General features: G+C 41.7%; 1 protein-coding gene across 3 annotated transcripts in view; it reads left to right on the forward strand.

Annotated features, from left to right (window-relative positions):
- U2SURP (U2 snRNP-associated SURP domain containing) overlaps nucleotides 1–11,422 on the forward strand; it is a 51,423-nt gene extending 40,001 nt beyond the window's left edge. For all 3 annotated transcript variants that reach the window (XM_015427465.1, XM_015427467.1, XM_015427466.1), the window contains exons 24-27: nucleotides 931–1,041; nucleotides 7,530–7,648; nucleotides 8,065–8,241; nucleotides 9,714–11,422. In XM_015427465.1, the coding sequence (XP_015282951.1) occupies nucleotides 931–1,041; nucleotides 7,530–7,648; nucleotides 8,065–8,241; nucleotides 9,714–9,852 (546 nt within the window). In that variant the 3' untranslated portion in view covers nucleotides 9,853–11,422. The remainder of the gene's footprint in view (nucleotides 1–930; nucleotides 1,042–7,529; nucleotides 7,649–8,064; nucleotides 8,242–9,713) is intronic.
- The last annotated feature ends 532 nt before the right edge of the window (nucleotides 11,423–11,954 follow it).

The following is an 11,954-nucleotide window of genomic DNA, read 5'->3' on the forward strand; positions in this document are numbered from 1 at the left end:
TTCTTCTTCTTCTTCTTCTTTCTTCTTCTTCTTCTTCTTCTTTCTTCTTCTTCTTCTTCTTCTTTCTTCTTCTTCTTCTTCTTCTTTCTTCTTCTTCTTCTTCTTCTTTCTTCTTCTTCTTCTTCTTCTTTCTTCTTCTTCTTCTTCTTCTTTCTTCTTCTTCTTCTTCTTCTTTCTTCTTCTTCTTCTTCTTCTTTCTTCTTCTTCTTCTTCTTCTTTCTTCTTCTTCTTCTTCTTCTTTCTTCTTCTTCTTCTTCTTCTTTCTTCTTCTTCTTCTTCTTCTTTCTTCTTCTTCTTCTTCTTCTTTCTTCTTCTTCTTCTTCTTCTTTCTTCTTCTTCTTCTTCTTCTTTCTTCTTCTTCTTCTTCTTTCTTCTTCTTCTTCTTCTTTCTTCTTCTTCTTCTTCTTTCTTCTTCTTCTTCTTCTTTCTTCTTCTTCTTCTTCTTTCTTCTTCTTCTTCTTCTTTCTTCTTCTTCTTCTTCTTTCTTCTTCTTCTTCTTCTTTCTTCTTCTTCTTCTTCTTTCTTCTTCTTCTTCTTCTTTCTTCTTCTTCTTCTTCTTTCTTCTTCTTCTTCTTCTTTCTTCTTCTTCTTCTTCTTTCTTCTTCTTCTTCTTCTTTCTTCTTCTTCTTCTTGCCGTGTTAATCTGTCCGTAGCAGTAGAAAAGAGCAAGAGTCCCAGTAGCACCTTAAAGACTGACAAAATATGTGGCAGGGGATGAGCTTTCGTGAGTCACTGCTCACTTCTTCAGATGCAGCTAAGGTGCTACTGGACTCTTGCTCTTTTCTACTGCTCAGACTGTTGTTGAAGAGAATTGTACAGAATGTCTGCTTTGACCTTTAAGGGTCCCAAGCTAATAACACATCTAACCTATAGGTTATTGCTTTAGCAGGTAACTCTTCTTAAATGTATTAAATGTTTGTGTTTTCACAGCTGAAGGTCATGAAGTTTCAGGACGAATTGGAATCTGGAAAAAGGCCCAAGAAGCTGGGACAGAGTTTTCAGGAACAGGTTGAACACTACAGAGATAAGCTGCTCCAGAGAGTAAGCAGTGCTATTCATGATGCTATATGTTTTTGCTTATACCCGGTGGCTTTCCTATATCTGTATGGAGGGCTATTTTATACATTGGGCAGTAGGAAACAGGCCTTCTTCTACTGCACAGTGTACATTTTTATCCTGTACTGGTTCCCTGGCAGGTTTACTTATGGGCAGTGATACACAGTAGTGATAGCAGGGGACCATATATATATGTGTGTGCTTACATGCAGATGTTAGTGTTTTAAAGACCCATTTAAATATTTTCTGTGACTCTTAAAAATATAATGAGAAAAAGGACTTAAGGGCTTCAGAAATTAGTGTAGTATTTGAACACATCCAGCCATCTCTTTGTTTGTGTGTCAGTTTGGTGTAGTGGTTAAGAGTGGTGGACTCTAATCTGGGAGAACCGGGTTTGATTCCCCACTCCTCCCCTTGCACCTGTCTGGATGACCTTGGGCAAGCCATAGCTCTGATAAGAGCTGTCCTTGAAAAAGAGCAGTTTGTGTCAGAGCTCTCTCAGCCCCACCTACCTCACAGGGTGTCTGTTGTGGGGAGGGGAAGGGAAAGGAGTTTGTAAGCCGCTCTGAGACTCCTTTGGGTAGTGAAGGGTGGGGTATAAATCCAGTCTCTTCTCTTCTCTTCTCTTCTCTTCTCTTCTCTTCTCTTCTCTTCTCTTCTCTTCTCTTCTCTTCTCTTCTCTTCTCTTCTCTTCTCTTCTCTTCTCTTCTCTTCTCTTCTCTTCTCTTCTCTTCTCTTCTCTTCTCTTCTCTTCTCTTCTCTTCTCTTCTCTTCTCTTTCTCGGGTGTTCTTGAATTTCAGTTAGTTAATTGTTGACTCTTTTATATTATTTTAAAATATACAGGGAAAATGCCACAAAGTCTAAGAGGAAGTTCTGACTGTGAAGCTGTAGAATATACATTTATCTGGCAGCTCTATAATATTTGCTTGTTTTTAGTGTACCCTCCCACTTTTGGTGCTCAAAAGTTCTTTGTATAGAAAATATCAATTGCATGTAAGAGGCCCATCATGTACCCCGGTTTGTGTTATGAGTTTAGTTTGGTGTTCACACTCCAGCATGACTCAATTTACAATTATCTCCACCAAGTCCTGTGATGCTGGATCGATAAAAACCTTGTAAGTTACACTCTTGTATGATGAGGTGAGATTTTCAGTTTGTGCTGCGCAAGCAAACAGTGCTTGTTCCCTGGGCTTGTGCTTTCTGAGAACTGGCCTTGTTTGTTTAGGACTTAGTGTAGTGCTACTGTAGACCCAGAGCTTCCCCGGTGTGTTTTCCTATCACGTGTTCAAGTGTTGCAGAAATGTAGCCATCCTATGCTGCATGTGGCATTTATCAAGTGTGGAGGTAATATTATGGGAGGGAAGCAATGCAGGTTGCTTCTAGGAAATTGGTTTGCTATTGCAGCATATTGATCCGCAGGTGCTTTGGTAGATAGTGACTGTAGATTTGATTTATTTAGTGTGTTCAAGCAGAGGACCTTATGTATAATTGACATGTAAGGCGTCTTCCTATCTTCTGCTAAATTTCATGGAGTAATATTACCGCGAGCCTCTTAAAAATAAAACCATAACTGTAGCAGTTATTTAACTCTTTATATTATTCAGCTGTAAACACTATTTCTGTGAATTGGTGGGATCCTCCCATTATAGTGGTGGTGCTGTGTGTTAACTCTCAAACAGGTCTCTTTCAAATAGATAATGTTACATAAATTTTCAGGGTGTACATAGTGAATTGTACTGATCTAACATTGCGCTGGGTAATATTTTCAAGGACAGGTGGCTATAGAACTTCTAGCAGTTTGCCCATTTAGGGTTCTGGCCTTGTTCAGATAACTATGCTCATCTGTTCCTGTATGCATGTGAAAGATCTTAAATTTGCTTTCCCCAGGGGGAGAAGGTATTTGTTTTACTGTAGAACTGAACTGAAAGTTTACTGTGAGTGTATAGAATATGACACAAGATTTTATTATGCTTTAAGTATGTACAAATATTAAATTATATATGATACAAATCACATAGTTTGGGATCTAAAGGTAAAGGTTCCCTTTCTCAAAAGCCAGTCAAATCCGACTCTAGGGTTGCGGTGCTCATCTCCATTTCAAAGCCGAAGAGCCAGCGCTGTCTGAAGACATTTCCGTGGTCATGTGGCCGGCATGACTAAACACCAAGGTGCACAGAACGCTGTTACCTTCCCACTGAAGTGGTACCTATTTATCTACTTGCAATTTCTTGCTTTCGAACTGCCAGGTTGGCAGGAGCTGGAACTAGAGACGGGAGCTCACTCCGTCATGCGGCACACTCGGGTCTCGAACTGCTGAACTACCGACCTTCCACAGCCTGCAGTTCAGCGTCTTAACCACTTGAGCCACTGCAGCTCCTACTTTGGGATCTACTGCTGTGTAATTCTTTGGGGAATATCAGTTTTTGCAGTGGAAATGTTTTAAAGGGGATACTTGCAGTCTGCCTGTAAAGTGTTGGCAATAAAAACCCAGTTTTAACACAGTGGGTTAGAGCCAAAGAACCACAGGGAATCCTCCAGTTATGCAGTGGATCTTTTCTGCTTCCCTGTTTCCACTCTGGGTCCTGTGCTTCAGGGGACCCTTGGGGACAGTGCGAGATACAATGTATGTGTGGGGTGTCTGTAGTGGCAACGGGGGATAAAGATTGAGCAGACATACCTTTCTGGTCACAGGAAAAGGAATTTGGATCTAATCCACTGCCTTTAAAAATGGGTTTTTGTCTGGTCATCCTCAGTGGCCCTACTTCAGGTGTCCCCACCATCTAAGGCTAGATCAGTGACAACTCAAGAAAGGGCTTGCTTGGTTGTGATACCCATAATTATGCAATTCCCTCCTCAGGGATAGTCGTCTATCCACTTCTGTCATTGTCTTCTGTTTTGTTTGGCGTTCCCTCTCTGATTTTTATTGACTCTTCCTCCTGTTTATGCATTTGTGTTTTATTTGTTTTATATACTTACATGTGTTTAATCTTGTTTTAATGTTTTTGTTGCTTGCCACCGTAGGGACTCCCAAATGGGTGGAAAGATGGTTTTAAATAAAGAAACATAATAGGGCAATGTAGTTCAGTCTTGTTCCATCTACGCTAGCTCCCAGTTTGCTTCTGGTCCAAATTCAGGGTGCAAGTATTTATTTATTTATTATATTTATACCCCGCCCATCCTGCGAACAGGCTCAGGGCGGCTAACAGAAGCGGTACAATGTACCTAGTTGGCATAACTATAAAAATTTAAATCTACATAAAATACATATTCATATACATGTAATTAACAATTAGCAATAAAGTGCTCGCAGTGCTAAAACATTTGATGGCATGCTTTCAGATCTAAATCCATGTTGTTTGTCTGATCATCATCCCACGAGCCGATGGGCCTAGCGATACTTCTGGGCCAGTCCTAGGATCCAGAAATTTGATAGGCTCATTGATGGCAACAGTAGTGGCGGCTCCTATTTAAAGGCCTGGCGGAAGAGCTCCGTCTTACAGGCCCTGCGGAATTGTAATAGGTCCCGCAGGGCCCTGATCTTTTCCAGGAGCTCGTTCCACCAGTATTGACCTTTAAAGACCTAGATGGCTTGGGGCTATCATATTTACTCTGAACCTACCCAGCCATTCTGGTCATCTTCAGAGGCCCTGCTTTGGATGCCCCTGCCAACTGAGGCTAGATGGGTAACAACCTGAGAACGGGGCCTACTTAGTTGTGGTGCCAAAACTTTGGAACTCCTTCCACAGGTTCTCTCCCCCTCTTGTCATTGTCTTTTGCCAGCAAGTGAAGACTTTTGTTTTGTTTGGCATTAACTCACTAACTCTTATTAGCCCTTCTCCCTTTTTGCTTTTATGTTTATATATATTTTTGTGTTTATGTTTAATTCTTCTAAATATTTTATGTATATTTGGATTTTAAATGTGTTTTAATGTCTTGTTAAAACATTTGTTTGCCACCTTGGGGACCCTGAATTGGGTGAAAAGCTGTCATAGGAATGTTTTAAAGTTCTGATCCAAAGATGCTGAAAACCAGAATGACTGTGGGTAAAATTACAGCAATAGTTAATAGCATATTTCATGTCTGAATAAAGACTGTTTAAGTTATAGTGTCGTAAAACTGTTACTGTCTAATAATTACTAGATCGTTGACGTGGTCTCTGTGGTTCACACCCATGGGATTCAGTGTGCACACGCTGGATCGATCGGTGCTGTAACAAGCTCTTTTAACGGATTTTCGCGCCCAGACCTCGGGCATGCGCAGGAACCCCACCGCGCATGCCCAGAGGGGAGGGCGCGGACATCCCGCCAGTTCCTTTCTTACCGCTGCGTTGGAAAGACCTTTTACTTCGTCGGTCTGATCGGTTCGCTTTTTTGGGGCTTTTTGCCTCACGGCTCTTTGGATTTTTTCCTCAGTTTATTCCTTTTCTTCGTTGTTCTTTCAAAAAACTAAAAAAACCCCTTTTATTTTCTGCTGAGGGGGAGGTTGCCGCTTTACCTTAGTCGGGCCTTCAGGCTGCCCCCCCTTCTTTCTTCTTCATTTTGGTTTTATGGAGAAGAAGTGGGGCTTTTTTAATAGGTGCAAGGGTTGTGGTAGTAAACTTGCTCCTCCTGACCATCATACCCTTTGAATACTTTGTCTCCGAGAGTCTCATCAACCCGAATCCTGTCGCCACTGTGCTCGCTTTTCAAACCAGACCCGAAAAAACCGAGCTGCGCGCCTTAAAGTGGCCCTGCTAGAATTGGCTCTACATCCTTCCTCAGCGATGGACGCTGAGAAACCATCAACATCAACGGCTCCATCATCAAGGCCTGCCTCCAATATCGGACAACTGACACAGAAGCCTCCGGCATCGAAGGCGCAATCCTCCGCTTCCACGCCGGTGAAAAAGAAGTCCAGCCCAAGTAAGGAGCAAAAGTCCGCAAAGAAGGGCTCTTCCAAACCCCTTAAGGCGGCAAAGAAGGGGAAAGTAGCGGTGGCTGCACTGGGTGATGCTCTTAAAGTGCCTCCCGAACGTTCTATTGAATTCCAGGAAACCTACTACACCGAAGTCCTACCATTATAAACGGTGAAGGTTCTGTTCTTCCCTAGGTGATGACGCCCCTCGAGTTTTCCAATTCTTCCTCTCCCTAGCTGACTCGGGACTTTCCCATTCATCATTACGAGTTTATTTGGCGGCCCTTTCGGCCTACCATATTCCAGTTGACGGATGCTCACTGTTTTCCCATCTGTTTTCGAAACGTTTTTTAAAAGGTTTATTGCATCTCTACCCTCCTGTCAAAACTCTGGTCGTTCCCTGGGACCTTCCTCTAGTTCTCCGCCAGCTCACGAGGAAGCCCTTTGAGCCGCTCGCAACATGCGACCTCAAACTTCTAGCATGGAAAACGGCCTTTTTAATTGCTGTCACCTCAGCTAGACGAATGGGAGAAATATTGGCTTTCCGGCACGATACACCTTACCTGTCGTTTTTGCCAGACGGAGTCCGCCTCGTCCCAGACGTCTCCTTCCTGCCGAAGGTGGTGTCAGAGTTCCACCTGCAGGCGGAGGTTTTCCTCCCTGATTTCTTCCCAAATCCAACATCAGCGGAAGACAAGCTATTACACACTTTAGATGTGAAGCGGGCTCTCCTGTTCTACCTCAATAGAACACACCCAACTAGACGAGACTCACAACTGTTCATCTCTTACGCGTCAGCATGGCTGGGTACTCGCATCACGGCGCAACGCCTGTCAAAGTGGATTGTGGGTCTCATCCGTCTATGTTACCTGATCGCCAAACAGCCATTGCCTGGCCCTATCAGGGCTCATTCTACCAGAGCTGTCGCGACTGCCACTGACGGACATTTGCAAGGCTGCTACGTGGGCCACGCCTAACACCTTCATTAGGCACTACGCCCTAGATGTCCATAAGAACACCGTAAGAACTTGTGACGTCACATTCTATCTTCAGCTACACAGTAAAGGACCTGCCAGCACCCTCCTCCAGGTAGACCACTGCCCGCTAATCTCCCATGGGTGTGAAGCACAGAGACCACGTCGAAGATAAACAGGTTGCTTACCTGTAACTGGTGATCTTCGAGTGGTCGTCTGTGCATTCACACCACCCACCCGCCTTCCCCGCTGCTGTCAGTTTCTACATTTGCAATAGGGGTTGATCTGCGGCGGTTTGAAGGAACTGGCGGGATGTCCACGCCCTCCCCTCTGGGCATGCACAGTGGGGTTCCTGTGCATGCCCGAGGTCTGGGCGTGAAAATCTGTTAAAAGAGCTTGCTACAGCACCGATCGATCCAGCGTGTACGCACTGAATCCCATGGGTGTGAATGCACAGATGACCACTCGAAGATCACCAGTTACAAGTAAGCAACCTGTTTTTCTTGTTGGTTTAATTTTAAAATTTGACTTAGTAGCAGGTTTACTTAATGGTATATGTTGACTCCTAAACTAATTAAAATGTTGAATGACTTGTAATGATCTAGGAAAAGGAAAAGGAGCAGGAGAGGGAGAGAGAAAGAGACAAGAAAGATAAAGAAAAATCTGAATCCAGATCTAAAGAGAAGAAGGAAAAAGAAGAAAGTACACCAACAAGAAAAGAGAGGTATGGAATTAGTAATTACTTTTAAAGTATCTTGTTGATAGTTTGAACCCTAGAAATGAGCTGTTTTAATAATAAAACCTAGATTTTCTGGTAACAGAAACTAATATGTCTTAATTGTAGAATGTAAAACATCAGCCACTAGCATAATACTTCCAAGCATATCTTTTTGTGTTATGTTGTTCTTTTAAGCAAGGCTGATTATCATAATGCTTTTTGTGACAATCTGAGTGATAAAGGGTATTAGCTTTTAGTGCTGAATAGTAATCAGTCAACTAATTTATCTGTGGTTTGAAATATGGCCACTTGACAAGAAGTAATTTAGGGCAATTAATCACAGGCTGGAGAACAGTTTGTGCATAATATAGCTATGGAAATCTATGTGTGATCGGTCATAACTTCTGCTGCTCTTTCAAAAGGAAAAGGCGGCACAGCACATCACCCAGTCCATCCCGCAGCAGTGGAAGTAGGAGAGCAAAATCACCGTCACCAAAATCAGAACGCTCAGAGCGATCTGAAAGATCCCACAAAGAAAGCTCACGTTCCCGGTCCTCTCACAAAGATTCACCCAGAGATGCCAGTAAAAAAGCCAAAAGGTAAACTGAATTGGTCTGGGATTTTTATGCAGTGACGTGTTATAGTGGTTATTTTGAGAAGGGCATGCCAGTCTACGCTGTTTTGCTTGTTGGTTGTTCACCTTATTAGTTCTAAGAAACCTGGGGAAATGCCCACTGTTAATAGAATGCAGCTGCCAGGTATAAATGAGGACCCCCTGATTCATTAATGAAGGCTACAAGTGATATGAGCCTTCTTTTCTGTATAGTTGTATCTCTAGGAGAATTCATTTAATGGGATTGTGTGCATCCTAGTGGTTTCACATCAGGTCTCTGTATGGAGGATTAATTCAGGCATTGCTCAATTGACTGTTATCCCAAAGCCCTTATTAGACTTTGTTGAGACCCTTCTGATAATTAATGTTGCTTCCCATTGGTTAGTTTCAGTTGACTTGCTCTTCCATGTTTTCTAGTCACTACTTAAGGTATGAATTCTGTACACACCATACACTGTAACAGGTTCAGTCTTAATCATGACAACTGTCAAAATACCTCCTGATAGATGCCATAGGAAAGTCTCTGCGCTAACAATTACTTGGCTCTTGGAGATGATTGGGCAAAAGGAAAAATTTGTGCTGAGCCCCAGTCCTTTGAGGGTGGGGCGGGGTGGGGCATGCTGCAATGTTTAAGGAAAGAAAGGAGTGAGTGGGTTCTAACCCAGTCAGATAGTAAGTGCACATTAGGTAGGGGAGTCTGAGTGTTGATATTTTGAGAGTTAACTGGAAATTCTGGAAGCAGAGTAGATTGGTACATGTCTGTAAGAGAAAGCAGAAAATAAATGGAGTGGGTATGGGTTGATGTAATTCCAGTTATGAGCTTCTGGGACAGGGAAGAATTTTAAATATATTTTAGACTAATCCATCCCTTTTAGATGAGATGGAATCTAAATAAATAAGTCTAGTATCTCCTAGCTCAATGTATATTCTAAAGTTCTCACAATGTTAGTGGCAAGATGAATAGGTTTGTATAGCCATCCTCCCCAAAGGTCATAGAATGGCTGTACATACACATAGAGCATGGCATTGATTTAAGATGAGGTTCTTTTAAGGCAGTAAAAAGGTACAGATAGCATTTGCTGTTTGTTTTCCTTTACATATAATTGCTAGGGTTCAGTTAAAATCTACTTGGTAAAAACTGCACCCTACTCAGCCTGATTTTGACGACACATGGAATCAATACTAGCAGAAAGAAATGAAATTTTTAAAAACTGGGTGGGATGGATATTGGGGCATGGTTTGTGTCTTGACTGGTTAACCAGCATTAGAAAACGAGTGCTGTTCAATTCTGTGGTACTTGGTGACATCATTTGGAGAGAAGTGTCATGAATACACATCTGAGAGTTACTCTTGCTTTAGTATACAGTTACTTATTTGCTTTTTGTGTTTTTTGTATTGCATAAATTCATTGAGGAGTGCAGCTTGTACATTGTTGACGTGTGCCAGTTTTTATTTCAGATCACCATCTGGCTCAAGGACACCCAAAAGATCAAGGAGGTCACGATCCAGGTCACCTAAAAAGTCAGGGAAAAAATCCAGGTCTCAGTCCCGCTCTCCACACAGATCCCACAAGAAGTCAAAGAAGAGTAAACACTGACAAACTGTTAATTTTTATGCTGTCATTTACTGGAAATGCGGTTTTGTTTTTGTGCCTGAACAGTCTGTTTTAAAAACAAAACACAAAAAGCATTCCTAATTTTTTTGTGAATGCACGTGTATACTCATGAGTAACTGCGTCAGTAGACCTGTCATTGTTTTATATTGTACAAAATTCCTTCATTGTGGCTACTTCCCATGATGAAATTTTGTGTTTAGAAACTTCATCTGAAATGTGTGTAACTGATCTGCTGGCAGTAGTGGTATTTTGTTTTAGAACGTTGTGACTTAGCAAAAAAACAACACAGTTGTCCCCCCCCCCTTCCTTTTTTTGTAGCTTTGACAACTTGAATTAGATTTCAAATAAAATCAAAGAAAATATACAAAAATTGTTTTCTTGCCCTTCCTACATTGATTATTCAACCCATACCTTGGCAGCCCTATGTGTTTCAGGATTCTTCAATATGGTGGTCAGGCTGAAGATTCAGGTATGATGATTTCCATCTCACAAATACTGGTGTTTGACAAATTTTCCCTTAATACAGAGAACACGTTCAGTACACAATTATGTGCTTTAAAAGTACATTGTGGGTTATAGCATGAATCTCCAGTCATAGCCTGCAAGTGCTGCAGGAAACCTTGTTCTTTGCCAGCCGTCCTCTCCCTGTATTAACTTGGTGATCAGGATCCATAGACGATATTCTCTCCATGCAGGGCCATTGTGCTTCTTCCATATCCCCAGCACCAGGTGGTGATGACTTATTTGCTAGAGAGCTGATGAGCATTTTAGCTTCTTCCAGTATGTTTGGTGCTATAGAGTCATAGTTCAAGAAATTCATCAAGAAGGCAAAGGAGGAGTTTGTCACTAAGACCTCCCCCTCCAAATTTAGGCTCTTCTCCCATCCGTTTGCTGTTAACCTTTCTCTTGAGCCACATAAATCTCCTGAGCCATTCACAACAGCAGCATCATATGACTAATTAGATAATTTAAACCAAGCGAATAGAGCAATTTTAATACATATTTCTGTAAATAAACATTACTATTGTATAAACCTGGCAGTAATTCTCTCTCCGCATCTGAAATAGGAAATGTGAAGTTCACAACACTGCTCCCTTTCATAGGAATGGTTGCAAGCATTGTTCCTAATTGACTGAAGCCTTCTCAGACTATAGTTAAAAGATGAACCTTCAGTAGGCGTGTTAGGCTAAATGATAATTTTAGCCACAGTATTAGTTTGCGCATTGTTCTCATGCAAGTAATGAAAGGAAAGCATAAAGCTGTACAGAAGCATTTTCCTGAACAAATACGGCTAGAATGATCTTAAAATACATAATGAACTGTCTTTCTAAAGTGGATTTTATTCTGGAAGGTGACCTTGTAAATTCATTTTTGTATTGAGTTCATCTGTTGGCTGTGAAAATGGTTGAAATAGTGGAAGAAATTAGATTTTTATTAATTTGTATGTTTTTCTAATATGCTTGTATTCTCCCCATCCCCTTTTCCAGTTTTGGATGCCCTCTTGTTTTAAGCCTGCTTTTCTCTTTTGGCATTGATACAACATTGCACCTCCTCTGGGTCACTTAACATTTTTTTTCCATGAAAGAAAAAGAGAAAGTTCATTGTTTGTTTCCTGGAGGAGCAGGCAGATTGTAATAAAAATGTAAAGTTTAAAGGGACCTTGATTCTAGCGACGTGTTCTTTTTAATCCGTAATTGTGTTTTAAAATGACTTCAAAAACTAGATATTCTGGCAAATGTGTGAGACTTCTTGAGCTACAAAAGATACATATTAAAGGTATACATTTTTAACAGGGATTCAGCAATCCCTATACATGTGTACCCCCACAACACTAATGCATGATGCCACTTGGAAAAGACCTCCGTGCTTAAGTGTGTTGGGGTTTTTTGGGATGTGGGGCAAAGGACTGTGGTAGGAAGAGAGGTTCTGAAAAGCCCCTGTCTGCACATGGAAGGTCCTGTGCAGCCTTTTGGGTTTTCAGCTTTGTTCTCAAACTTCTTCCCTTGAGGCCATGCTCTCCTGTACTCCTTTGCCTTTGCCTTCCCCAGTTGGTGCCACTATCACAAGTTGTTCTTGTGAGCTGA

Source organism: Gekko japonicus, unplaced genomic scaffold (genome assembly GCF_001447785.1).
Source record: "Gekko japonicus isolate JY-2015 unplaced genomic scaffold, Gekko_japonicus_V1.1 scaffold3182, whole genome shotgun sequence".
Lineage (NCBI taxonomy): Eukaryota > Metazoa > Chordata > Lepidosauria > Squamata > Gekkonidae > Gekko > Gekko japonicus.